This window comes from Myotis daubentonii, chromosome 18, assembly GCF_963259705.1.
Source record: "Myotis daubentonii chromosome 18, mMyoDau2.1, whole genome shotgun sequence".
NCBI lineage: Eukaryota > Metazoa > Chordata > Mammalia > Chiroptera > Vespertilionidae > Myotis > Myotis daubentonii.
In genome coordinates this window covers 7,660,062-7,685,214 of record NC_081857.1, presented here as the reverse complement: position 1 = coordinate 7,685,214, position 25,153 = coordinate 7,660,062, and the positions used below count along the sequence as shown (strand labels likewise).

General features: G+C 44.7%; 1 protein-coding gene and 1 pseudogene across 1 annotated transcript in view; both read left to right on the top strand.

Moving 5' to 3' along the window:
• The first annotated feature begins 3,121 nt into the window (after positions 1–3,121).
• On the top strand, positions 3,122–4,012 carry LOC132220391 (iron-sulfur cluster assembly enzyme ISCU-like; annotated as a pseudogene).
• A 17,914-nt stretch (positions 4,013–21,926) lies between these two features.
• SLAMF1 (signaling lymphocytic activation molecule family member 1) overlaps positions 21,927–25,153 on the top strand; it is a 42,564-nt gene continuing 39,337 nt past the window's right edge. Inside the window, exon 1 of the mRNA XM_059673724.1 lies at positions 21,927–22,134. Within this exon, the coding sequence (XP_059529707.1) occupies positions 22,059–22,134 (76 nt within the window). The 5' untranslated portion in view covers positions 21,927–22,058. The remainder of the gene's footprint in view (positions 22,135–25,153) is intronic.

Here is a 25,153-nt window from a genome sequence, read left to right as displayed (position 1 = left end):
TCCCAGCCATGCCGCTGCGGGTAGCAGGGGCCTGACCATCAGGGCTGGGTTGACACGCCCTTTGTGGGGTGGCCCAATAAACATGGTAGACTCTCACAGTGGCTGGTGCCTGGTGTTTCCAGGCCACTGTGGCCACACTTCTGACTCCTGTTGGCCTTTGGTCCCCTCAACAAGCCAGTGGCAGCGGGAATGGGGGTGGGGGGTGGGAGGCGGGGGTGGGGACCCCCTGCCCTGGAGCTCACAGTGCCTTTGGGCTAGCGAGCTTGTTAAAGTGGCAGCTCCTGCCCAGCCGTGTGGCGCCATGTTTGAGCGGTTGACCCATGAACAAGGATGTCACAGTTCCATTTCCGGTCAGGGCATATGCCCTGGTTGAGGGCTCCATCCCCAGTAGGGGACTTGCAGGAGGCAGCTAATTGATGATTGTCTCATCATTGATGTTTCTCTCTCTCTCTCTCTCTCTCTCTCTCTCTCTCTCTCTCTCTCCCTCTCCCTTCCTCTCTGAAATCAATAAAAATATTTTTAAAAAATTAAAGTGGCAGCTCCTGCACCACACCTCCCCCCACTTCCTCCTCTCTCCTAGGAAGCACCTCAGAAGGCAGCATGGTAGAGGAAGGGATGGAGTCAGCCCAGAGCCACCTGCCCAGCTGCAAAGCCGGAACCACAGGCTCTTGTTCTCTTTCATCAGTTGCTCTGCCCACCTCCCTGTGCTCCAGCTGGGCAAGCTGTAACCCAGTCCCTTCCCCCAGCTCCCTCCCCGTGACCTCAGCCTCTTAGTCGTCCCCCCTCTTCCTGCAGCATCTTTTCTCTTTCCAGATTTTTGTCCCCCTCATCATCTTCCTGTCTCTTATTTTTTCTTTCCTCTGTTCCACCTCATCCTGCTGGTACATTTCCCTCCATATTTCTGCTTTGTCCCAAGCTCTCACTGTGCTCTGTCCTGCCTCTAACATTCCATCTGCCCATGAGGGTCTCACAGCCGGTCAGAGTTAGTGCCTTGGCTGGTTTGTTTCCTTCCTGCGTGAAATAGGAACTCACTGCTTCCCAGCCCGGTGACCCTGTGTCCGGGAGCCCAGCTTGGGCAAAGGCTCTCTATGGAGCAGACAGCACAACAAACACATTGGTTCATTCTCTCAACATCAGTAGATATCTGTAATGCGATTCCTGATGGATTTTTCCCAATGCCCCGAACTTAGAGCTAAGACAGGAGACTTCACACTCCCAAAAGAACTATACGTAAGTCAGGAATAGCATCACTTCTAAGCTAAGTAAGGGGTGATCGAGTTGATTTTGCTCCCCCAACAATCCACCCCAGCACTCTTCACCCCCCACACTGTATAAATAGAAGAATGGGGAGGGAGGAGAAAATCACCAGGATCAACAGTGTTGGATCTGGGAGAGACCGGTGGCTTTTCCCTCTCTTCTGCGTGAATGAGGTCACCTTGCCTTAATGCCAACTGAAAGGGACTCCAAAAGCACTACATGAGAGAGTCAAGAAATATAAAAAAAGTGAAGCCGCTCTCCTTGGTCGGGCAGTGGATTCATTGATCTTCCCAAAGACAGAAGCATGGACTTTGAGTGAGATGGGGAGGAGTCTGCACACTCACTGCTCGGCATGGACACTGTAGACGGTAGCCAGGCTTCACTTGTCTTGGCATCTGGCCACCAGGTAGGGATGCCAGCAGCGGGGTTGGATGCTACACCCTCGGTGGGAGCCACGTGGGAGGAGGGCCAGGAGAGGCCAAGCCAGAGAACGCCTCCCACATCAGCACTCTTCAGCGGAGAGCTCCCACTCCCACCAACCTGTGCCCCCCAAGCACTCACAACTGTGCTCCACAAATGAGCCAACACTCCGATGTCTGTGAGAGAAGGCCTCCACAGTGGATCAGTTTTAGTCAGAGAAACAGAGAAAACTAGCAGTGGCCAGGTAACTGAGAACTAGTTTGGCCTCTCTGCCATGCCCTCACCACTAGAAAGCTGAAATTAGATGAGGCAAAATAGAGGGGCGAGGTGTTAGACCATATCTCCCTTCCTATTATAGATTTTTGGACCACGAGACAAGCCTTAGCTGGAGTGACAGGAAGAGGTTGAAGGGGAGTTTTACAATGAAGTGCACTGTTGAGTTACTAGAAGTGATAAAAACGGAACTGAGGGTTTTTCCCAAAGCATCCTTAAGTGAAGGAAGGCAGATTCGATAAAGTCCTGATGTGAATGGGGGGAAAATGTAGGCTCCCAACCAACCAAGTTCAGGCTATTTAAAAATTGTTTATATGCATTCATTAAGCAACACCAATCCGGATTCAGCACTGAGAAAAAACAGACACAGTTCTTGCCTTCATGCTGGAGGACCACCCCAAGGAAAATTAGTAATTTCATTTCATTCATGACAATGCTACAGGTGTCATCAAATATGACAACTGCTAGATAAAAGAGCTGGTGAGGGCGGAGCAAATGTAAACTAGGAAGATTGGATCTAGTGTTAAGGATCAGAGAGAGCTTCCCTTTGGAATCAGAGACTGAAAAATGTAATGTCAGGGGAGTGTGTGTGGAGAAGCCTTCAAGAAAGAGAAAAGGGCCTGGCCAGTGTTGCTCAATGGTTAGGTGTCAGGCCCATGCACTGAAGGGTCACAGGTTCGATTCACGGTCAAGGGTCCCTACATAGGTTGCAGATTCTATCCCCAGCCTCTGTTAGGGCGCATGTGGGAGGCAACCAATGGATGTGTCTCTCTCACATCGATGTTTCTCTCTCTCCCCCTTTCCTCTCTTCCATTCTCTTTTAAAAAATCAATGGAAAATAAAAAGAAAGAGGAAAGGCCCTGGCCAGGTGACTCAGTTGGTTGGGGCATCATCTCTTACACTAAAAACATTGCGGATTTGATTCTCTCAGGGTACAACATACCCAGGTTGCGGGTTTGATTTCCTGAGTGCGCACAGGAGGCAGCCAGTTGATGTTTCCCTCTCACATCAATGTTTCTCTCTTTCTCTCCCTGCCTCTCTCTCTCAAAAAAAAAAATAAAAATAAAAAATCAATGAGAAGCAGATCCATGGGAGAGGATTAGAAAAGAAAGAAAGAGGGCGACTGGAGCGGCCGTCTGCGGGGGCGGGGTGGGGGGGGGGGGGGGCTGCGTCAGCCCTGCTGCTCCGGCCCGCGCCTGCCCCGGGAGCTGTCAGCTCCGCCCGGCTCCATCACAAGAGGGCTGTCCATCATTATGAAAATCCCAGACACGTGGCGTCTCTTGACAAGACATCCAAGAGTGTTGGGACTGGATTGGTGGGGGCTCCAGCGTGTGGCGACGTGATGAAATTCCAGACCCAGGTGGATGAGAGGGGGAAGATCCTGGGCGCCAGGTTTAAAACATTTGGCTGCGGTTCCGCAATCGCCTCCAGCTCGCTGGCCACCGCATGGGCAAAAGGAAAGACGGTGGAGGAAGCCTTGACCATCAAGAACACAGGCATCGCCAAGGAGCTGTGCCTGGCCCCCCGTGAAGCCGCACTGCTCCACGCTGGCTGAAGATGCGATCAAGGCCGCCCTGGCTGATTACAAACTGAAGCAAGAACCCTAGAAAGGAGAGGCGGAGAGGGAATGAGCCCCTGGCGAAGCCTCCAGCAGGGCCTTCAGCTGCTTGCCCGCCCCGTGCTGTCACCTCAGATTCCAGGAAGCTCCTCACCCTGCAGTGAAAGGCCATGCGCACGACCCTTGCTGTTCACACTGTGGCTCCCATGCGAGCAGAATACAGTTCAGTTGTTCCGAATCCTGTGGTTTCTTTCAGCCCACTCTTACCGCCTTAATCCTAATTCTGTATATTTTGAGTTGAATGTACGGCCTCAAAACTGAAATCAATAAGTCTTGAGTTTTGCTAGTCCATGAAGTGCACAAAGATCTATTTTATCTAAATCTATTTGGGGGAGGATTACCAATAGAATGCCTTGTACGACTCTGATAGAACCAAGTACTGTACATAGAACAGATCTGCATCTATATAATAAATTAAAGAGTGTAAGAAAAAAAGAAAAGGAAAGGAAGGATGAGGCGAGGTGCTCTGAGAGAAATAGCCACCACCTGGTTGCTGGAGAGGTGTGAATGAAAATTGGAAAGCTATGACTACATTTCTAGATGGCAAATAGAGAGCCATCTTGGGTGGTGGTGCTTGAAAAATAAGCCAGGTCTCAAATAATAATTCTTAGCATGAATATTCTGGGGCTTTCATTTCATAAGAGTCAGGATGAGATCAATGAGCAAAATCTGTTTTCCCTGATATGACTGAGGTCTACGTGTTTCTTAGAAAAACTAGTGAGAAATTAAGCTGTAAGACTGTACTAAGAGGGAGGTTCAATGACAATGAAGTGGGCCCACTTTCTCTCTCACCCTTTAGACTGGAGTCTCGCTTTCCTGACTCCAAAATCAACTGTGAGCACAGGAGCGCTTCACTCCGCATCAGGCCAGAGCCAGGACATTTGCATTTGAAAAACATGAGAAAGGATTGAAGGAGCTGAAACTGCCCCCTGTAGCATCTGGTTGTGTGCAAGATCCCTAAACAAAAAAAATGCGGGGGAGAATTTCACTGAAGGGTTTGGGAATAACTTGAAGAATCAAAAGAGAAACTGAACATTGGCGCTGAGGTCATGAGATTTAATAGGCAAATAATTGTCAGGGTGATCAAGATGAATCATTTCCAATTTTTCTTAAGACTTGTGATGTTCTGCTTCATATGCAAATTCCTATGACCACTGTTCTTCCTAAAGTTCCCTGGGCTTTTGAGATCTACTGGACAATTCAGTGAAGAATTTTATGTAGATTCATGGCAGAGTTGGGTGTTCTATTTCTGAGAAAAACTGGAAAGGCAGAAGTTACTCTGAACGGGCCAGTAACCCCTCTCCAGCCCCTTGTGTGGGCTCTGGAGACTCCGTGAGGCTAGAGAAGAATCAGCCCAAGTAGAGCCAAAGACAGTTAGTGGGAGCATTGGAAAGATCGCTAGGTCAGCACTACAGAGACGCTGACCTAATTCCCACCTCCCACCCCCTGCCTTGCACCATCACCAAAGACACAAAACTGAGTCCAGGAAACCCTACTTCAGGAAAAAGGAAAAGCTTGCCATCCCTGCGATTCAGGCTGAGAGACCAGTGCGTCTGAAAGAGAAAGCATGGCAAGCGATGAGACCAGTGGGGTCACGTGCCGGGGTCCAACCCCAGCAGGTCCAGGGGTTCCCAAAGGCATAGACGGAGTTGGCGAAGAAGGAAGGACACGGAGACAGTGTTCAGTTGATCAGCAGCCTAGCCAGGATCTCCAGCCAAGTTCTGGTCTGGATCTCCAGAGAGGTTCTGCTTAGGATCTCCAGCGAAGTTCTGGCTAGGATCTCCAGCCAGGCTCTGTGTCCATGTTCTCTTGCTAGGTTCTCCAGGTTCTCCAGCGAAGTTCTGCCAGTTTCTGTACAGGATCTTTTGCCATGTTCTCTCCAGCGAAGTTCTTCTGTGTCTAGGTTCTGTGTAGGTTCTGTGCCAAGGTTCTGTGCCAAGGTTCTGTGTTCTAAGTTCTGTCTCTCTCTGTCTTGTTACATCTGTATTTATACCAGTTGATTCAATCCTATCAATCTCTATTACAAAGGTTAGGGCGTTTCTTATCTCCATTCCAGGGAGAAAAGATTATGCAGCTTAAGCATGACTGTTTGTAGTTAAAGTGATTAATTACCCGCCTGGCACTTAGTTAAGGGGTTTTACTCCCTCCCTAACTTCAGGGGAAAATCCCTACCTGGGGAAACAACCTTTCTCAGAGACCTTGGTTAAAACACATAGTGCCAAGAAGGTGAGCAAACATATTAAGAACAGTATGCCATATATGCCAGGTCCCTTGAAACAGCAAGCATGGACCGGCTCCCGGCAGTCACGGGGGCCATGTAATGCAGGGTCCTAAGAGTTTCGTCCTGAGGACACTGGCCAGCCATTGATGGGCTACCAGCAAGGGAGGAGCATGGCTAGGTTTGTGTTGTGAAAGATTGCTCTCACTGATGTATCTCAAAAGTTCCAAGGAAGTTACAGGTGTTGATAAAAGTGGTTCTCTGTGCACTTTCTGCAGGATGAGGAGGGGAATCAGCAAACTGGAAAATTTGAAATATTTCCTTGAAAAAATCCAGGTGTTAAGTTAGCATTATTTTATTAATTTTTTTCATAAAATTTTTTTCTAGATATCGGACAACTAACATACTGCAATATTGAGAGTTTATATGTAGAACCATGGACCACAGAAATGATGGTAAATGTATATGCTTATATAAATTTTATTATGTTTATATATGATAAGATCAATATATATATTTATATGTTAAAAATTATATATTTTTATATAAAGGAGAGAAAATAGGTTCAAAGTGTGGCTAAAATGGAAAAAAAAAAGCTAGAGAAGAATTTGAAACAAAACCTTAAAAGCCAGTATTTTCCCAAGCCACCCTTCATCATTATCTTTCTTTATTGGAATATTTCCTATGGAATGTCCTGAAAACTGCATGGTAAACTACAAAGTAAACTTCAAAGTAAACATACCTCTATATCGCGTCGGCCTGCGGACTGAAAGGTCCCAGGTTCGATTCCGGTCAAGGGCATGTACCTGGGTTGCGGGCACATCCCCGGTGGGAGATGTGCAGGAGGCGGCTGATCGATGTTTCTCTCTCATGGATGTTTCTAACTCTCTATCTCTCTCCCTTCTTCTCTGTAAAAAATCAATAAAATAGATTAAAAAAAAAATACCTCTATAATTAGCACTCAGATCAAGAAACTTGTTATTAACTTTAAATATATGCAAGGGATAAGGTCTGTGTGATACTGTTCTCAGAAGACGAGGACAGACATTGGTAAATGCCCTCCTCATTCTCCTTGACTTCCAACCACACGTGCACAAAACCTATACACATTAACCTTCTTCCCATATATCTGACTGCAAAGATGTCCCTCTTACATGATTAGACCGTTCTCTGGTGGCAAAGACTCCGAATTGCTTATTAAATAAATTCACCTTCCCCTTTTCACAAATTCACAAGCCCTGATGTGTAGTTGGATGTGTTGCCATTCATCTAAAGGCTGTGTTTTCCAACTCCTTTACACGGAACTAAGTTTTAGCCATTGCTAATAAGCAGAAATCATGTAGAATTTCCAGCAATGGGTAGGAACATATTTTCCATTTCTTCTTTTATCCTGTTGCCTGAGACTCCCCCAGCCCCAGCCCCTAATAACAAAGGATGTATGCAGCTTTAATAGCCATCTTGTACTATGAGGACAAAGGCCATAAACTAAGGATGATAGGACCACCATATCCTAAAGATATCTGAGGAGTCACTATACCCGTGATGGCGAACCTATGACATGCTTGTCAGAGGTGACACGTGAACTCATTTTTTTGGTTGATTTTTCTTTGTTAAATGGCATTTAAATATATAAAATAAATATCAAAAATATAAGTCTTTGTTTTACTATGGTTGCAAGTATCAAAAAATTTCTATATGTGACATGGCACCAGAGTTAAGTTAGGGTTTTTCAAAATGCTGACATGCTGAGCTCAAAAGGTTCGCCATCACTGCACTATACTCAACTAAACAGCCTACTGCTTGTCTTTTTTTAGTTGAGACAGTAATACTCTTTTCCAGTTTTTTCTTAAACTCATTCTATTTCTAATCCTAACTGATTTACCATATGTAGCTTCAAACAGATTTACTTACCTCCTAAAAGGAACCATCTAAACGTTATAGTCAACTCTTGCACAAGAAGTCATGACATGGATACAGTCCTCTGAGTTCAGTTGTGCAAATGATGGCGATTCTGCTTTTGGCTCCTTATATTATGGGTCAACTTCACTTGAAAATAGAAATTCTAAATAAAATATTACCAAATTAATTTCATTAACATTAGAAGATATACCATAGGGCTTATTCCAGGAATGCAAAGATGGCGTAACTTTTTAAAAAAATCTATTTATATATTAGTTAGGCCAATTAAAGGGGGGCGCATACAATCACTTCAATAAATGAATGAAAGATGTAGAAAATTTGACAATGATTTTAATCAACCTAGAAGATGAGAATTCACTTAACCTGACAAAGATAATTTCACATTCCCTCTCCCTCTCTCTCTCTCTCTCTCTCTCTCTCTCTCTCTCTCTCACTCACTCTCTCTCTCTCTCTCTGTCTCTCTCTCTCTCTCTCTCTCTCTCTCTCTCTCTCTCTCTCTCTCTCACACACACACACACACACACACACACACACACAGTAGTTGGTAGCAAAAGTGGCAAAGTAAGGATTTCCAAAAGATCTCTCATTCATAAAAGTAATGAGAAAACTATAAAAACAAATAATCAGAATCAACTTTTCCAGAGTTCTAGAAATTAACTAAAATAACTAAAGGTTTACAACAATTCAGGGAGTGTTTATTCAAGAAAAATGTCTAAATTCCAGTAAGAATAGTTAGTTACCTCTGTGGCATTTTATCTTGTCCTACTCTTCATCCTCTTTTTTGCCTTATAACCAACACAGCACAATCATGGTGAAAACCAATAGGCTTGTAGCCACTGTAGGAGCAGAAAGGGGGTTGGAGCGCCTTCAAAACCTCATTCCCAGAGAGCTATCATTATTTGATTTATCTGGTCGTTCCTTGAAGAGCCCCACTTGCAAGGCTGGCTTTATTGGATCTGACTGGAAATCACACAGTGTGAAAGCCTTTTCCCTCAGTGTGTTTGTAAAAAACAATTAGATGCACTTCTGAAGTGTTTGATAACAGGTCTGTTCTTATTCTGTTGAATCAATCAAGAACAGAAGAAAACTTCCATGAATCTATAAAAATAAAATTATAATATGCAAATCAACCGAACAACCATCCAGGCATCCGTCTGGACAAAGCCAGGGCTGTGAGGGCCGAAGCAGCTGGGGCTGCGAAGGCCTACTCTTGTACCAATTTTGTGCATAGGGCCTCTAGTAACAGATAAGAGGGGGCTATAGGTTGTCTCTGGTTCTGTCCCACAAATGTCTTTTCATTCCAGTTTCTAGGCAACAGGAGCACATCCTTGCTCTGTTGTGCCATTCTCTGGCTGAGGGCAGAAATATAGAGCAGAAGGCTCTTTATCAAACACAAATATGTGATATTTCCATGCTTAGAATCTTTCGTTGACAGGCTCTTTCGAGGGCTGAAAGGCTACTACTGTCACTACGTGACTTGGTTTCTATGGATTTCTCCTAATTTCTAGTCTGGCTCCTCCCTTTCTGCAAATGCTTCAACCTTCCTGGATTACTTGCAGTTCCCCAAACTCGCTCCGGGCCTTTACTCAAGTTTTTGCCCTTCTTGGAATCTCCCCTCCCCTCCTAGTTCGCCTAACAAACTCCTACTCATTTGACAAGATTCAAACCAATTGTTGCTTCCCCAGGGCCTCAACACCATTTCTTTGGGATGAGACACTCTTCCTCCCCCACACATCACTTCTTCCCGTCCCCTACGTGATAGAGAGATTAGAACAGAAATGATTGGGAAATCATCAGCAGGGCCGCCCACAAAAATTTGCATTTCCTGGTATTTTCTTTAATCTTAGAAGACTAAGAGAGGGAAGTAACATGACCAAGGCCACGTAACAAATTAGCAGCAGAGTTGAAGTTGGAAGTCAAAGATGCCTTCTCCTTCCTTTGAAATATGCTAATAATCACTGGGCTTGACCCATTCATTACCCTCTTAGGTTCACAAAGGTATCCTGGATTCTCTCAAATTTCAGACCGTTAAATTTTGCAAGGTCTTCTAAGAAGGCAACATTGAAAAGCTTGTTGACACGTAGAGAAAGCACTGGAATGAATGTATTTGGTCTAAAGCCTATGCCTAACACCTGGAACCACAAAGGAAGCCTCTGGAAGGCTTCTAGAGTAAAAGAAAGAGCATAACTTTCGCAGGCAGTCTTGGGTTTGAGTTCCAAACCCACCAATTACCAGTTTTAGAACCTCAACTATAGGCCAACAATAAAAGTAAACTTTCTAGTCTCCGTTTCTTCACGTGAAAAAACATGGTGATTTTTTTCATCAAGATTAAATAAGATAGACTCAGTAAATCATCCAGCACAAAGTCTGGCATACATTAAGTATTCAATAACCTTAGTTGCCTTCTTCTCATGCTGTTCCCTCTTGTCTCCCAGGCTCAGGACTTTAATTTGACTGAATAAGACAAGTTCTCTTAGCCTAAACATCTCCAAATCCTATATAATAAAAGCAGAGTATGCAAATTGTTCCCTCGACCCGGAGTTCCTCCAGGAGTTTGACCAGCGGACGGGGCCAGCTGGGGGAAGGGAGGGAGGCTCCAGCTGGCAGCCGGCAGCCTTTGGGGACCCTACCAGTGCACAAATTTCATGCACTGGGCTTCTAGTCTAAAATAAGAGGAAATTAACTACATGTTCAATCCCAAAACGTGTACCTTCTTTTTCTTCTTTCTTTTATTAATCATCCCATTCAAGTCTATGGACTCAGCACAAAGCTTGCCTTTGCTTGTAAACTGCACAACAGAGGTTTGCTTTTACAGGAAGTAGAGAGGGGTTGAAAGACACCTAGGGAAATGCAAATTTGGTGGCTACATAGGACTTCCCTGGGTATGATAATTTCCAAAATGCTGCTGAGATATAATTTTAGTGATGATGTAGAAAGGGAAGGCCAGCCCTACCTCAAAGAATGGTTGTAATTAGTGTGTTAATTCCATAAATATTTTTAGCACCTACTGTATGTCAGGTATTGTTAGATAGGAAAAACACAAATATAGAAGAAAAGGAAAGTCAGTCAGGGGGAAGGTATCCTGACCTAGACCCAAGAGACTACTTTTTGGTCCTAACTTCCCAAAAACTAGTCATATGACCTCTGGCAAGTCCCTCAAAGGTGTTAACCTCTTAGCTCTATATATTCAAATACCCCTTAGAAATCTCCATCTGGATGTACCATAAATATGCCAACTGAACCTATCCAAGCCAATAAAACTAATTTTATATCCTTGCTCCCAATTGTATCTCAAAGTTACCTCTACCTCTTGTACTTCCTATCTCAGAGAATGGCATTGCGATATGCCTGGATTTAAGCATCTTTGTTCATCAGGGACATTGGCCTATAATTCTCTTTCTTTGTAGTGTCTTTATCTGGGTTTGGAATTAGGATAATGCTAACTTCATAAAAAGAACTTGGAGTGTTCCTTCCTCTTGGAATTTTTGGAATAGTTTGAGGATGATAGATGTTAGTCTTTCTTTGAATGTTTGGTAACACTCCCCTGTGAAGCCTTCTGAACCTGGGCTTTTGTTTGCTAGTAGGTTGTGTTTTTTTTTTTTATTATTGCTTCTATTTCATCAGTTGTTTTTGGCTGTTCAGGTTTTCTGATTCTTCCTGATTCAGTTTTGTAAGATTGTATTTTTCTAGGAATTTGTCCATTCCATCCACATTGTCCAGCTTGTTGGCCTATAGTTAGTTGTTCATAGTATTTTCATGCAATCATTTGTATTTCTGTGGTGTCATTAGTTACTTCTCTGCTTTTGTTTCTGATTGTATTTATTTGGGTCCTCTTTCTTTGTTTCTTGATGAGTCCGGCTAATGGGTTATCAATCTTGTTTATTCTTTCAAGGAACCAGCTCTTGGTTTCAATGATTTTTTTGTGGGTTTTTTTTTTTACTTTTAGTATCTGTCATTTATTTCTCCTCTCATCTTTATTATTTCCTTCTTTCTACTTACTCTGGGCTTTTTGTGGTGCTCTCTTGCTAATTATTTAAGTTATAGGATTAAATAGTTTATTATTAATTTTTCTTGTTTTTGAGTTAGGCCTGTAATGCTTGCTGTGAACTTCCCTCTCAGGACTGTTTTTGCTGTATTCCAGAGATTTTTGGTTTTTGTATGTTCATTTTCATTTGTTTTCAGGAAGTTTTTTATTTCTTTCTTGATCTCATTGGTAACTCATTCATCATTTAATAACATGCTATTTATCCTCCGTGTGTTGGATCAATCCCTTTAGTATTATGTAGTGACCTTTTTTTCTTTCTTTCTTTCTTTCTTTCTTTCTTTCTTTTTTAGTGTTTTTACTGTAGTTGAATTCTAATTTTATTCCGTTGTGGTCTGAGAAGATACTTGATATAACTTCAATCTTCTTGAACTTGTAGAGACTTGTGTGTCCTAACATGTGGTCTATCTTTGAGAATGACCCATGTGCACTTGAGAAGAATGTGTATTCTGCAACTTTGGGGTGAAATGCTCTATAAATGTAATTAAATCTATCTGATCCAGTGTGTACTTTAGAATCACTGTTTCCTTGTTAATTTTTTGTCTGGAAGATCTATCCAGTGAAGTCAGTAGGGTGTTAAAGTCCCATACTATGACTGTATTGCTGTCAATCTCTCCCTTAAAGTCCTCTAGAAGTTTTCTTTTAAATCATCGGTTCTCAACCTGTGGGTCGTGACCCCTTTGGGGGTCGAACGACCCATTCACAGGGGTTGCCTAAGACCATCGGAAAACACATATATAATTACATATGGTTTTTGTGATTAATCACTATGCTTTAATTATGTTCAATTTGTAACAATGAAAATACATCCTGCAGATCAGATATTTACATTATGATTCAAAACAGTAGCAAAATTACAGTTATGAAGTAACAACAAAAATAATTTTATGGTTGGTGGTCACCACAACATGAGGAACTGTATTAAAGGGTCATGGCATTAGGAAGGTTGAGAACCACTGTTTTAAATATTTAGGTGCTCCTATATTGGGTGCATATATGTTTACCAGGCTTATATCCTCTTGTTGGATCAATACCTTTAGTATTATGTAGTGACCTTTGTTGTCTTGTGATGACCTTCATTTTGAAGCCTATTTTGTTAGATATGGGTATAGCTACCCCAGCTTTTTTTTTCCATTTCCATTTGCCTGGGAAATTTTTTTTCACCCTTTCACTCTTCACTCTCACACTGTATGAGTCTTTTATTCTGAGGTGGGTGTCTTGTAGACAGCATATAATTGAGTCATGTTTTTGTATCCATTCAACTACCCTATGTCTTTTGATTGGAGCATTTATTCCATTTACATTCAAGGTTATTATTGATAGTTATTTATTGCCATTTAATTCTGTAGGCCTCTGTTTCTCTCTCTGTGTCTCTCTCTCTCTCTCTCTCTCTCTCTCTCTCTCTCTCTCTCTCTCTCTCTCTCTTCTCATTACAGCAGTCCCTTTAGCATTTCTTGCAGTATCTGTCAGTGGTGGTAAATTCCTTTATCCTTTTTTTTTTTTTTTACTGGGATGCTCTTTATTTCACTATCTATTTTGAATGATACCTTTGCTGGATATAGTAATCTTGGTTTCAGATCCTTGCTTTTCATTACCTTGAATACTTCATGACATTCTTTTCTGGCCTGTAGAGTTTGTGATGAGAAATCAGCTGACAGCCTTATAGGAGCTCCTTTGTAAGTAACAAATTGCTTCTCTCTTGCTACCTTTAAGGTTCTCTCTTTGTCCTTAATTTTTGGTATTTTAATTATGATGTGTCTCGGTGTGGGCCTGTTTGGGTTCTTCTTGCTTGGGACTCTCTGTGTATCTTGAAGTTCTGTGACTTTTTCCTTCACCAGGTTAGGGAAGTTTTCTGCCATTATTTCTTCAAACACATTTTCTATCCCTCACTCATTTTCTTCCCCTTCTGGCACACCTATTATGTGAATATTATTACATTTCATGTTGTCCCAGAGCTCCCTTAAGCTGTCCCCCTGTTTTTTAATTGCTTTTTTCCTTTCGGTTCTCTGATTGAGTGGTCTTTTCTAACCTGTCTTATAATTCACTGATCCAACCCTCAGCTTCCCCTAATCTGTGTATTCCTTCCAATGTGTTCTTTATTAGTGCTATGTCATTCTTTATTTCTGACTGTTATTTTTTCATAATTATTACTTTTTCATAATTATCTTTTCTCATGCTATTGAGCATCTTTACCATCATTACTCTGAACTCTATATCAGATAAATTTCTTATCTCTCTGATCTATCTCTTCTTCTGGAGAATTCTCTTGTTCCTTCATTTGGGGGTGGTTGTCTTTTTGTCTCCCCATTTTTGGGTTTGTGTTTATGTATCAGTAGATCTGCTACGACTCCCAATCTCTAGTGCAGGACAATGTCCGACACTGTTTCTGATTGTCTCTGAGTCCCCTGTTTGGGGCTATCAGCAATCCACAGCTTGTCGCTCCCTCTGCTGGGGCCGGATGCCTTTGGAAAGGACAAGATATGCACCAGGGTCTTCTTTTCCTAGCCCTAGGCTCAGAAGACCAGACAAAGACTCAAAGCCTCCAGAGATCTGCCTCTGCCTGCCATCTGATTGTTAGCAGCCTTGATTGGCCTTAGGCCAGTGGTCAGCAAACTGTGGCTCGTGAGCCACATGCGGCTCTTTGGCCCCTTAAGTGTGGCCATGCAGTTTCAATCGCACTGTATGTGCACACCCGCATGTGGTATTTTGTGGAAGAGCCACACTCAAGGGGCCGCAGTTTGCCGACCACTGCCTTAGGCCATGGACTGCAGGGTAGGGCAAGAGTTCTTCCAATAGGGTGTGGTAACTGCCTTTCCCCCAGGCCACAACCACCTAGATAGCAAAGGTCCATAGGAGAACAATGTCCTCAGCAGCATGAGGAAATGACTCCACACAGGAAACCCAGGTAGCTGCCCTCCAAGCTCCAACCCTAGAGTCCCCAACCCTGAACTCTCCTCACACAGCTCCAATTCACTCTGCCCTCCTTCTGCCAGAGCTCAAGGTGGGTGGCTGCACAGGAAATTTTGTGCTTTGGCCCTTTAAGAGGGTGCCTGCATTTCCAGTTGTTTCTGGCTGACAGACAGCAACCCTGCTGCTCTTCACAGCCAAGTGTTATGTGAGCTCCTTTCTCAGTTCTGGTGCTCTGAGTTTTCAGTGGGAACCCCCTTCCGCTGAGATATCTCTCCGGACCTTCAGCTGCTGTTTGTGGGAGCCCGGGCACCCCTTTCGAGTCTCCACACTTCCTACTGGTCTCTATGCTGTTCACCACTTTCTGTCGGTGGTTATCAGCTTCTCCCCAGCTAGTCTTGAGTTGATTTTTCAGTGTGGTTTTTCTGTATTTTAATTGTATTTCCAGTTTGGTCCTGGGAGAGTGTCAGTGTAGGTTCCACTCACTCTGCCGCCACTTTTAATCTGAGGTTCATTATGTAATTCCTCATGCCCATCTCTAGAAAATCAAAAGAATGATCGACACCAAATGAAAAAATGACTACCACGTGCCAGGCACCTTGCTTGCATTAATATCATTTCGTTCTCTCAACAGCTCTATGAGGTGGTTCCTCATCTTAACTATGTTACTGCTGAGAAAAGGCTCAGAGAGATTGAATAACTTGTCCAAGGTTGGATGATTTATAAATAACAGACCAGAGACCTGAACCCAGGTCTCTCCAACCACAGAGCCAGAGTTCTGAGTCAGTCTACTCTAGTGCCTTCAAAACAGAGATTTGCAAACTTGAAAGCAGTTGTGACAAGGTAAGAAAACTATGGAATTTTTTCTTTATTTAAAAAAGAATTTTTCAATGTTGTATTATATTTGCAATTTTAAAAAGAGGCAACAAAATTCTAATGCTTAAAAGTCCCTTTTCCTATGCTGCTCTTGGCTAGAAATGATGCTAAAAGTCATTCAAGTGGTTTATGATTAAGGGTCTTACTCCTTGTATAATTACATCATTAAAAGGTGTTTACTAATAGAGTCACTTTTTAACCCAATTGAATGGTTTTCTCATGGTTAGTGCCAGGGTAGGCAATGGGTGGACGGATGGATGGATGGGTGGATGGATGGATGGATGGATGGATGAAAAAGAGGAAGCTATCGGACTTCCTCCATTTGCTTCATTTGGGACCATTGCCACAATTCATTGCTCTCTCTAGTGATTCCAGCTAGAATTTTTCACTGAAGCTTTCTAATCTATAAGCTTGGTTTTACAAACTGCTCAATTATCTTAGCTTTTTCCTCTTTCCTGGACTGACTTCACGTCAGCCTGCCTCATTGGTGTGACAACACAGGACTTCTTGTTCTTGGCTCCATACATGAATCTCATGCAGCATGCAGCTCCCACTTCCCCAGATGTCCCTGTGTCTCAGGGAATCACCTGGTGGTTAGGGACTACAACTCTTCAGAGAGAAAGGAATTAATCTTGCTCCCTATCAGCTTTTGCAGGAAGAGTGCTCAGTAGACTTGCCAAAGAACCTTCTAGGACTGTTGAAGAGGAGAGCTTCATTTGAGTTTTGTTTGAAGGGAGGAGCCGGCTGACAGTGGTTTTCCAGTATTTCTAAGATACTTTGGAAATTATTGTCGTATTTATCACTGTCTAAGACAATTGGTCAGAGCTATGAGAGGCAATGTTTGGTGCACAGAAAAGGTCAGAGGCTGACCTTAACCCTGTTCCTTCCTAGAAGGAGTGGTATGGTGTGGGTATTTCCCTTTCCTAGCAGCTTATGCCAATAGAAAGCAGGCTAGCAAACTTCACAGCTGCCATGTAGGATCATTTGAGGAATACTAGGAAGCACCCCTAACCCTACCAAGAATGCTTCTCAAAGAGCTGTGGAGACTGCAGGGACATGCGGAGTTCAGGGTCAGTCTAAGGAAGATCCCAGAAGGGGAGAGATCCCCGCATATTGGCTTTGGGGTCTGGAAAGATGGCAGGAACATCAGTCGAACTGACAAGAATTTGGGGAGGAAATCTTCAGATTATCCTCCAGACTCCAGTGCCCTGAACTGGATTTGAATTCTGTAGGAGACAGTGAGGTGGGAAACTTGGTGAAGACCTTGGAGTGGGCAACCTCCACACCACAGACCAGGTAAGGGCCGGAGGGCACTTCCAGTGGGTGTCCTGTCTTCACAGCCCACACTGAGCCGTGTCCCCAGCTCACCTCCCTGGGCCTAGGTTACCCAGCACATTGATCAGCTCAGGAAGGTGACTGGCTGGCATGGATTCTTAGGGTAAAAATACTGGATAAAATCTGGGCCTGGGTCTGAGCTAGAGCCACCGCATAGCCTAGTTTCCTTTTGTCCCCCCTCAACCCCTATAACCCCCAACTCACAACAGAGCTGTCTGGTTGACTGGTTTGCTCAGTCTCCGTATCAGACACCTGTCCCTGTGGGCTTCCTCATCTCACCCGACAGGGTGTTTTTCCCAGTGCTTTCCCCAGACCAATTTAGACTCTGTGATCAGGTCTCCTAGGAGATGTTTCAGAGTTGGGGGAAATTTTGTATTTTCATTTTATTTTTTACTTATTTTTTTTTACTTATTCAGATAAATGTGCTTATCATGGCTCCAAGTGGCCAAGTGATCTGGCCTGCCCTTCAGTTACCTGACCCTGCAGGTCTGTCTCATGTTATCAGGACCTCTGGTCAGAGGCCGTGAGGAGGATGACAATTGGCTGAGAAGTCAGAAGGCTTGGGGCAGCCCAGCACCAGGCACCTGGAGGCAGGTCACTTTGCCACATCTTGCCCCAAAGTGCCAGGAGACTAACAAGTCTCATCAATTCCATTACACTTCCCATGAAACATTGCCTCTGGGACAGACAAAGGTCAGGGCCACAGGAGAATCCTGGGGGACCACCGTTTCCTGCCCCTCACCTCCATCATCTGTGACAACCAGCACTCCCTTCCCTGTGGCTATGCGGAGCCCACCCTGAGATTGAGGAGGATCACATGCTTGTGGAAAACAGCTGCACAATGAGACCATCTCCCACTCATAAATTGGAGGGTCTAACCTGCCGTATATTAGTAATTTGTGTCTTTTGTCTTTTTCTATAATTTAGGTTTATCAATTTTGCTGATCTCTCAATTATCATTGATTTTCTCTTTCGATTTTGTGTTTTCAATTTCATTGCTTTCTGGGGGGTTTTCTGCTTACTTTGAATTTCATTTGCTCTTCTTTTTCTAGTTTCTTTTTTTTCTTTTTAAATTCTTTATTGTTTAAAATATTACATATATCCTTTTTTCCCCATTGATCTCTTCCCGGCCATCCCCACCTCCCAGCACATACCCTCAACCCTCTAGTGTCCATTGGTTATGCTTATATGCATGCATACAAGTCCTTTAGTTGATGTTGATCTCTTACCCCGTCTCTCCTCCCTCCCTCTTCACTTTCCCTCTAAGTTTGACAGTCTGTTCCATGCTTCTCTGTCTCTGGATCTGTTTATGTTCATCAGTTTAGATTATTGATTTTTAGTTATTTCTTTTCTAATATATGCATTCAATGCTATACATTTCTTTGTAAATACTATTTTGCTGCATTCTACAAATTTTGATAATTTGTGTTTTCATTTTCATTTTGTTCAAATATTTTACAAATTGTGTTGGGATTTCTTTCTTTAACCCACGTGTTATTTAGAAGTGGGTTGTTTAATCTCCATTGGGGTCTCTGGTTATTTTTCTTTTATTGATATCTAGTTTAATTCCACTGTGGTCTGAGAGCAGATATTGTATGACTCCTATTCTTTTAAATAAGTTAATGTGTATTTTATGGCAAGGAAGATGCTCTGTTTTGGTGAATGTTCCTTGTGAGCTTGAGAAAAAATGTGTATTCTGCTATTGTTGAATGAAGTACTCTGTAGGTGTTCATTATACCCAGTTGACTGGTGGTGCTGTTGAGCTCCACTGTCCTTACTGATTTCCTGCTTGTTGGATCTGTCCGTTTCTGATACAGGGGTGTTGAAATCTTGAATTATAATAGTAGACTTATCTATTTCTCCTTGCAGTTCTATCAGGTTTTGCCCACATTGAAGCTCTGTTGTTAGGCACAAACGTGTTAAGGATTGTTATGTCTTCTTAGAGAATTGATCCCTTTGTTATTGTGTAATGTCCCTCTTTTTCTCTGATAGCTTCCCTTGCTTTGATGTCTGCTCTGTCTGAAATTAATATAGCTACTTTGCTTTATTTTGATTAGTGCTAGCATGTTTTTTCTTTTTCCATCCATTTACTTTTAATCTTTATGTGTCTCTTGTTGACAACATATTGTTGAGTCCTGTTGTTCTTTTAAAGTGGGTTTCTTGTTGACAACATATTGTTAGTCCTGTTGTTCTTTTAAAATGTATTTTTATTAATTTTAGAGAGGAAGAGAAAGAAATATCAATGATGAGAGAGAATCATTGATTGGCTGGCCCTCACATGCACCCCATTGGGGATGGAGCATGCAACCCAAGCATATGCCCTGACCAGGAATTGAACAGTAACCTCTTGGTTCATAGGTCAATGCTCAACCACTGAGCCATGCCAGTTGGGCTGTTGAGTCTTGTTGTTAATCCACTCCAACAATCTCTGTCTTTTAGTTGGTTCATTTAGACCATTGACATTCAGCGTGATTATTGATGTAGTTGACTTAATATTTTTCATATTTCTTACTATTTTCTATTTGTTATCCTTGCTCTTTGTTGTTATTATTACCTTCCACTCTTTTTCTGCCTTTAGTGGTTTTTTATTTTCCCTCCTTTCTTAGTATATTAGTTGTACTTTTTTTTTTTAGTGGTTGCCTTAGATTTTACAATATATATTTACAACCAATCCAAGCTCACTTACTGCTTCATGGGTAGTGTGAGTACTTTATAATTTAAAAATCCTAATTCCTCTCTCTATTCCCTTATATCATTGCTGTCATACATTTCACTTATATACAAGCACAAATGAACATATATATATTAGAGGCCCAGTGTACGAATTCATGCACCAGTGGGGTCCTTCAGCCTGGCCTGTGGGATTGGGCCAAAACCAGCTCTCTGACATCTCCTGAGGGGTCCAGGATTGTGAGAGGGCACAGGCCAGGCCAAGGGACCCCAGTGGTGCATGATCAGGGCCGGGGAGGGACACGGGAGGTCGGCCAGCCAGGGAGGGACCGCAGGAGGGCTCCAGGGCATGTCTGGCCCATCTTGCTCAGTCCTGATAGGCAAGACACCAGCAGCAAGCTAACTTACCAGTAAGAGCGTCTTCCCTCTGGTGGTCAGTGCACATCATAGCAACTGGTTAACCAGTCAACTGTCTACCCCCCTGGTGGTCAGTGCATGTCATAGTGACTGGTGGACCAGTCAACTGTCTTCCCCCTGGTGGTCAGTGCACGTAATCGTGAGCGGTTGAGCAGCCTTAGCATATCATTAGCATATTATGCTTTGATTGGTTGAACGGCCAACCTGTCAACCTGACACTTAGCATATTAGGCTTTTATTATATAGGGTTTATATACATACATACTAATACATATATATGATATATACATAAGCACACATAATTGAATACATTATTGCTATTATTTTAAACAATGTGCTATCTGTTAGATCAATGATGAATAAGATAAATACAAGTTTTTATTTTACCTTCATTTATTCCTTTTCTGATGCTTTTCTTTTATTTATGTAGATCTGAGTTTCTGATCTATAATATTTTCCTTCTTCTTAAAAAACTTCTTTTAACATTTCTTGCAAGTCAGCACTACTGGAAATTAATTCCCTTAATTTTTGTTTGTCTAAGAAAGTCTTTATTTCTCTTATTATCCTGATCTCCTTATGGAGGTCCATTTGAAAAGTGAGTTTGAGCTGTTAAAATGGACTTTAAAAAACATTAGCCTTGTGCCCTAGCTGGTTTGACTCAGTGGATAGAGCATCAGCCTGTGGACTAAAGGGTCCTGGGTTCGATTCTGGTCAAGGGCACATGCCCAGGTTGGAGGCTCAGTCCCCAGTGAGGGGTGTGCAGGAAGCATCCAATCAATGATTCGCTCTCATCATTGACGTTTCTATCTCCCTCTCCCTTCCTCTCTAAAATCCTATAAAATAAAAGCCTAATATGCAAATTGTCCCCTCAGGTGGTCATTTGACCAGGAGTTAGACCAGGAGGCCAGGAGTTCGACCACTCACTATGATGTGCACTGACCACCAGGGGGCAGCGTTGAACATGGCAGGGGTCAGTGATGCAGCGCTGGCAACAGGTGGCAGTGGCAGTGGCAGTGCTGCCGGCCCCGATGGGCCCCAATGAGAACAGGACTGCGACAGGATAGTGGAGCAGGTAAGCAGGTGGTGCCAGGCCAAGGTGGGTGCAGGCAGGGGCCCAATTGCCCCGCCAATCACCCTGCAGAAAGTGACAAGCAGCAGCAGGGGGCAGGGCTGCTGCCCAGCTCCCAGGCACTGAGGGAGCCGGGTGGGGGTCCCAGCCCCATCCAATCACCCTGCAGGCGGGATGGTGGAGCATGTAAAGGGGCGACACCAGACCAAAGCAGAGTGCCAGGCGGGGCTGCAGGGCTGTGACGCTGGGGGCGCAAGCTGGGGCTCAATCTCTGTAGGCCACCCCGAGGGACCCCATTCGTGCACGAATTTGTGCACCGGGCCTCTAGTAAATAATATATTTTATTTTAAAAAACACAAAAAAACAAACCACGAGCTCAAAAATAAAGGCGGTCCCTCCAAACAACCACAGAGCTCACTAAACTCTACCACCTGGTATCCAGCAGGGAAGCTGGGTTTCTGACGACTCATCTGCACTTGCCCACCCACCTCTCTATGACTTTGACACCGGAACCTGCCTGCATGTAGAGGGGTTCTCTGAAATTATGGAACAAATCAGAAATAAGAGGTCCTTTGACTCATTAAAGTGCAGTCATCCACGTTCCACTTGACCTACCTTACCCAAATTTGGGAGTGATCTGACAAAACTTCCTTTCCTTTGAACTCTAGGAAGAGTTACCGCTTAGAACTGCCCAGAAATCTTGGTGGCCCCTTTCCTGGAGACAGCTAATAGGGGAGCACATTTCTGCGGTTATACCAGGGTTCGGCCAAAGTGACCACACAGCTCCTTTCCCGGCTTTTATGGTCTAAGCACCTGACTCGGACTTCTTGGGAACAACAAAGTGATTTAAAGCCTGAGGGGGATGAGCAATCCGCTAGACCAAAAAGTCCCGTTAAGACAGGAAGCCTGCTGGTTCCTGATGCCTGGTCTAGTCTGCAGAGGCAGGACTGCCCGGTAGAGTTCGCTTCTGCCGTGCCGTTTACAAGCAGCTGCCACCCGGGGTTCCTCTCCTCAAGCTCCTTCCTTCTCTTCACGGATGGATCCCAAGGGGCTTCTCCCCTTGAACGTCCTGCTGTTTCTCTCCCTGGCTTGTGACCGGAGCTGTGGATCAGGTGGGTGTCCATGTCTGTGAGGGTTGGGGCCCTGGTATTACTTGCCATGGAGTCAGCCAGCCCGGGGGACTGACAGGAGGCGCGGTGGCGAGGGGCTGTGGTTCAGCTGCCTCTTCCTTAGGGACTGGCTGGGAGTTTCATCTGCCTCTTTCGAACGGGAAGGAACACTGTGAGTTCCTGTGCCCCGGGTTCCGAGGAAAAAGGGAGCTCTGAGCCAAAGGCACAGGTCACCTTCTAGACCAGCCTCTCCGGTGCCAGGCGCTGGTCAGTCCTGGTTGAGTGGGTGGTTTTGTGAGATGTCCTTCTGGCAAAGACCCAGGCTAAGAGCTTGAGATGGGGAGACGGGGCTCTGGGAGAAGATGGCTCCCACACCCTTGCCCTGGAAGGGGTCAGAGACATGGTCCACAACAAGGGAGGACTGTCGTGGGAAGAGAGGGTAGAAGCGAAAATCCCAGGCATTTGGTTGAGAACAGAGTGGCCACAGCGCGGTTGTACCGGTGGCTACTTTCCTGGAAGAGAAGGTTCCAAGGCAGCAAGAGGGGAGAGGCCAGGGTTTCTGGTTTTCTGGTCACAGTTAGTGGTCAGGGCAGCTTCAGCGCAGGCCAGTCACACGGCAGAGCGCTCGGACTGGGCTCTGCCCCTGTCTTTCTTGCCTTTTGAAGGCTAGCTGATGTTCTCTGTTTGGTAGCATCAGGGCTGTGGGAAAAGGTATTTGAGAAAGAAAAAGCCAAGCAAGAAGTGAACTTTGGGTTCACTGGGTATTGGGGTGAGTCTCGTTTCAGCTTAAAGGCCTTGGGACTTTAATTAGCGTGTGGAAGGCAGCCTGAAGTGTGTGGGGGAGGGTGAATCCAGAGCCTCCGTGTGTTTTGTGCTTGGGGTTTTCAAGACAGTAAATCCATTATGGACTCCTCCAGGAAAATCCCAGAGACATGCCTGGGAGACCAGAGGGGCTGCACATGAGATCTAGCCTTTGCCAGACTCCCAGGTGGAAAGGCCTTCCGAGCCCCACTTTTCCTCAGAATCAGGCAGACCCGTGGCTCTTGCTGCCCAGTGTCTGGGAGAGGAATAACTGAGATCAGGGCTCAGAAAGCCAAACTTAATTACAGGAAGGGCCTTCCTGGGTGCAGCCTATTTTCAACTCCTCCCTTTTTAGAACACCTCTAAGTGACTGCGGTAGCTTTTTCATTTCTGTGCTTTTTTGCATCCTGGCACATGACATCTCAGGTGCTGCTGACAGCTGTTCCACTCAAGACTGTGGAGGTCACTGGTTAGTGAGTAACAGCCCAGCCCCCATAGGGTGTGTCTACCCAATCAGCAGTGGCTCCCTTCCTTCCATTCTGTCTTTTCTGAAATATGCACACCACTTTTACAGTGTTTTTATTTTTAAATACACACCCTTCTGTGAAACCCCAATAAAGCCCACACAGAAATGTTTTGCAAGTGGGACAGATCAGCCATGACAGAAGCACCCAACCAAGAAGCCCAGTTCTTCTAAAATCAGTACCGTCTCCCCTTCCCTCTCTCTTCAGCTCACCTTCCAATTCCCAGTCAGAATTGTAAAAATCAAAAAGTTCACATGGCTCAATGGTTGAGCATCGACCTATGAACCAGGAGGTCACGGTTTAATTCCCTGTCAGGGCACATGCCCAGGTTGTGGGCTTGGTCCCAGGTTGTGGGCTTGGTCCCCAGTAGGGGGCATGCAGGAAGCAGCCAATCAATGATTCTCTCTCATCATTGATGTTTCCATCTCTTCCTCTCCTTTCCTTTCTGAAATATCTATGTACTGGAGGCCTGGTGCATGAGATTTGTGCACAGGAGTGGGTCCCTCAGCCCAGCCTGCACCCTCTCGCAATCTGGGACCCCTGGCTTCTAACCGCTCACCAGCCTGCCTGCCTGATCACCCCTAACCACTCTGCCTACCTGCCTGATCACCTCTAACCACCTCTGCCTGCTGGCCTGATGGCCCCTAACTGTCGTCCCCTGCCAGCCTGATCACCCCTAACTGCCTCTGCCTCAGCCCCCACCACCGTGGCTTTGTCTAGAAGGAGGACTAGATGACTGGAAGGTGTCCGATCAACCCAGTCTAATTAGCAGATTACCCTTTATTAGTATATATATTCACACACATAAACACACACACACACACACACACACACACACACACACACACACACACACTAGAGGCCTGGTGCACGAAATTTGTGCGTGGGTGAGGTCCCTAGGCCTAGCTGGCAATCAGAGCTGGGCTGGAGAGGAGGCAATGGTCGCCAGGCCGGGCACAGAAGGAGTAGACATTGACACCACCATTGTTGGAGCCCCACCACCGCACAATTCCCCACCTCCCCCCTCCTCCTTCCCTTGCCACCACACTACCACCATGGCAGGCAGGTGGCGGACCGATCGGGCCCTGCTGGCAGCAGGGAGAGACAAAGCACGGGAGGTTGGCCACCAGCCCCAAAGAGGGAGCCAGCACTCAGTCCTCTTGGGAAAGGGGCCACGTCTGCTGCCACCCACCCCCAATTCCCCATCCCAGCCCAGGGGCCAGCCCCAATTGGACCATCAGGGCCTGCCAGCCAGGGGGAGGGACTGGGTAGTTAGCTGGCTGGGGGAGGTTGGCTGTAGGAGCGCACTGACTACCAAGGGGCAGCTCCTGCATTAAGTGTCTGCCCCCTGGTGGTCAGTGAGCATCATAGGGACCATTCATTCTGGTGGCTTAGGCTTTTATATACAGATAGATTTTTTTTCTTTTTAAGTTCATGGCCCTTCCCTCAATAAAGTGAATTTTCCATTCCCCCTATGGTACTTTTTTAAAAATAGACTTTATTTTTATTTTTTTTTATTTTTTTTATTTATTATTTTTTTTAATATATTTTATTGATTTTTTACAGAGAGGAAGGGAGAGAGATAGAGAGTTAGAAACATCGATGAGAGAGAAACATCGATCAGCTGCCTCCTGCACATCTCCCACTGGGGATGTGCCCGCAACCCAGGTACATGCCCTTGACCAGAATCGAACCTG